Source organism: Octopus bimaculoides, chromosome 10 (genome assembly GCF_001194135.2).
Source record: "Octopus bimaculoides isolate UCB-OBI-ISO-001 chromosome 10, ASM119413v2, whole genome shotgun sequence".
Lineage (NCBI taxonomy): Eukaryota > Metazoa > Mollusca > Cephalopoda > Octopoda > Octopodidae > Octopus > Octopus bimaculoides.
In genome coordinates this window covers 17595196-17595774 of record NC_068990.1, presented here as the reverse complement: position 1 = coordinate 17595774, position 579 = coordinate 17595196, and the positions used below count along the sequence as shown (strand labels likewise).

The 579-nt window shown below is 36.8% G+C and overlaps 1 protein-coding gene across 1 annotated transcript in view; it reads right to left on the bottom strand.

Moving 5' to 3' along the window:
* Positions 1–579, bottom strand: part of LOC106883982 (telomere-associated protein RIF1) — a 54368-nt gene that overhangs the window by 5564 nt on the left and 48225 nt on the right. The window contains exon 35 of the mRNA XM_014935142.2: positions 130–546. Coding sequence (XP_014790628.1) covers positions 130–546 — 417 coding nt within the window. The remainder of the gene's footprint in view (positions 1–129; positions 547–579) is intronic.

The following is a 579-nucleotide window of genomic DNA, read 5'->3' as shown; positions in this document are numbered from 1 at the left end:
ATATATATATATATATATATATATATATATATATAAATAAATAAAGTGACAGAATAGCTATGGCTGAAATGCTTTTGATCACAAGTCTACTCGGGGCTGATCTGGGTCTAAATTATCACAACAAATTACCTTTCTCATCTTCATCTTCAAACATATCTTCATCTTGCTCATCTTCACTGTGATTGGTTTCCAAGTAAACTGGTTTTATTGGAGAGCATGAAGCTTCCACAGATGCACCAAGTGAAGCATTTTCTGCATTTTCATCTGTACAAACTTTGGGAGATTTTACAGGTGTACTAGAAGCTTCAGGGTTGACTATAACAGGGACTGAAGTACTTGTAAGAGCTGGAGAAACATCTTGCTGACCACAAGGCTTTCCCTGGGTAACTTCACAGCTTGGAGGTAGTGTTACTTGGGATTCGGAATCTGGAGTTGGTGCTCTTTGGTGGACGGTGGTGGTGGCAGAAACTTCTTTCTCATTCTGCAATACACTAGCTTCTTCGATGTCTAACTTTATTGAAGAATGTGGTGAGTCAAGTTCTGGCACTATTAAAAAATTTAAAAATAATTATATACATA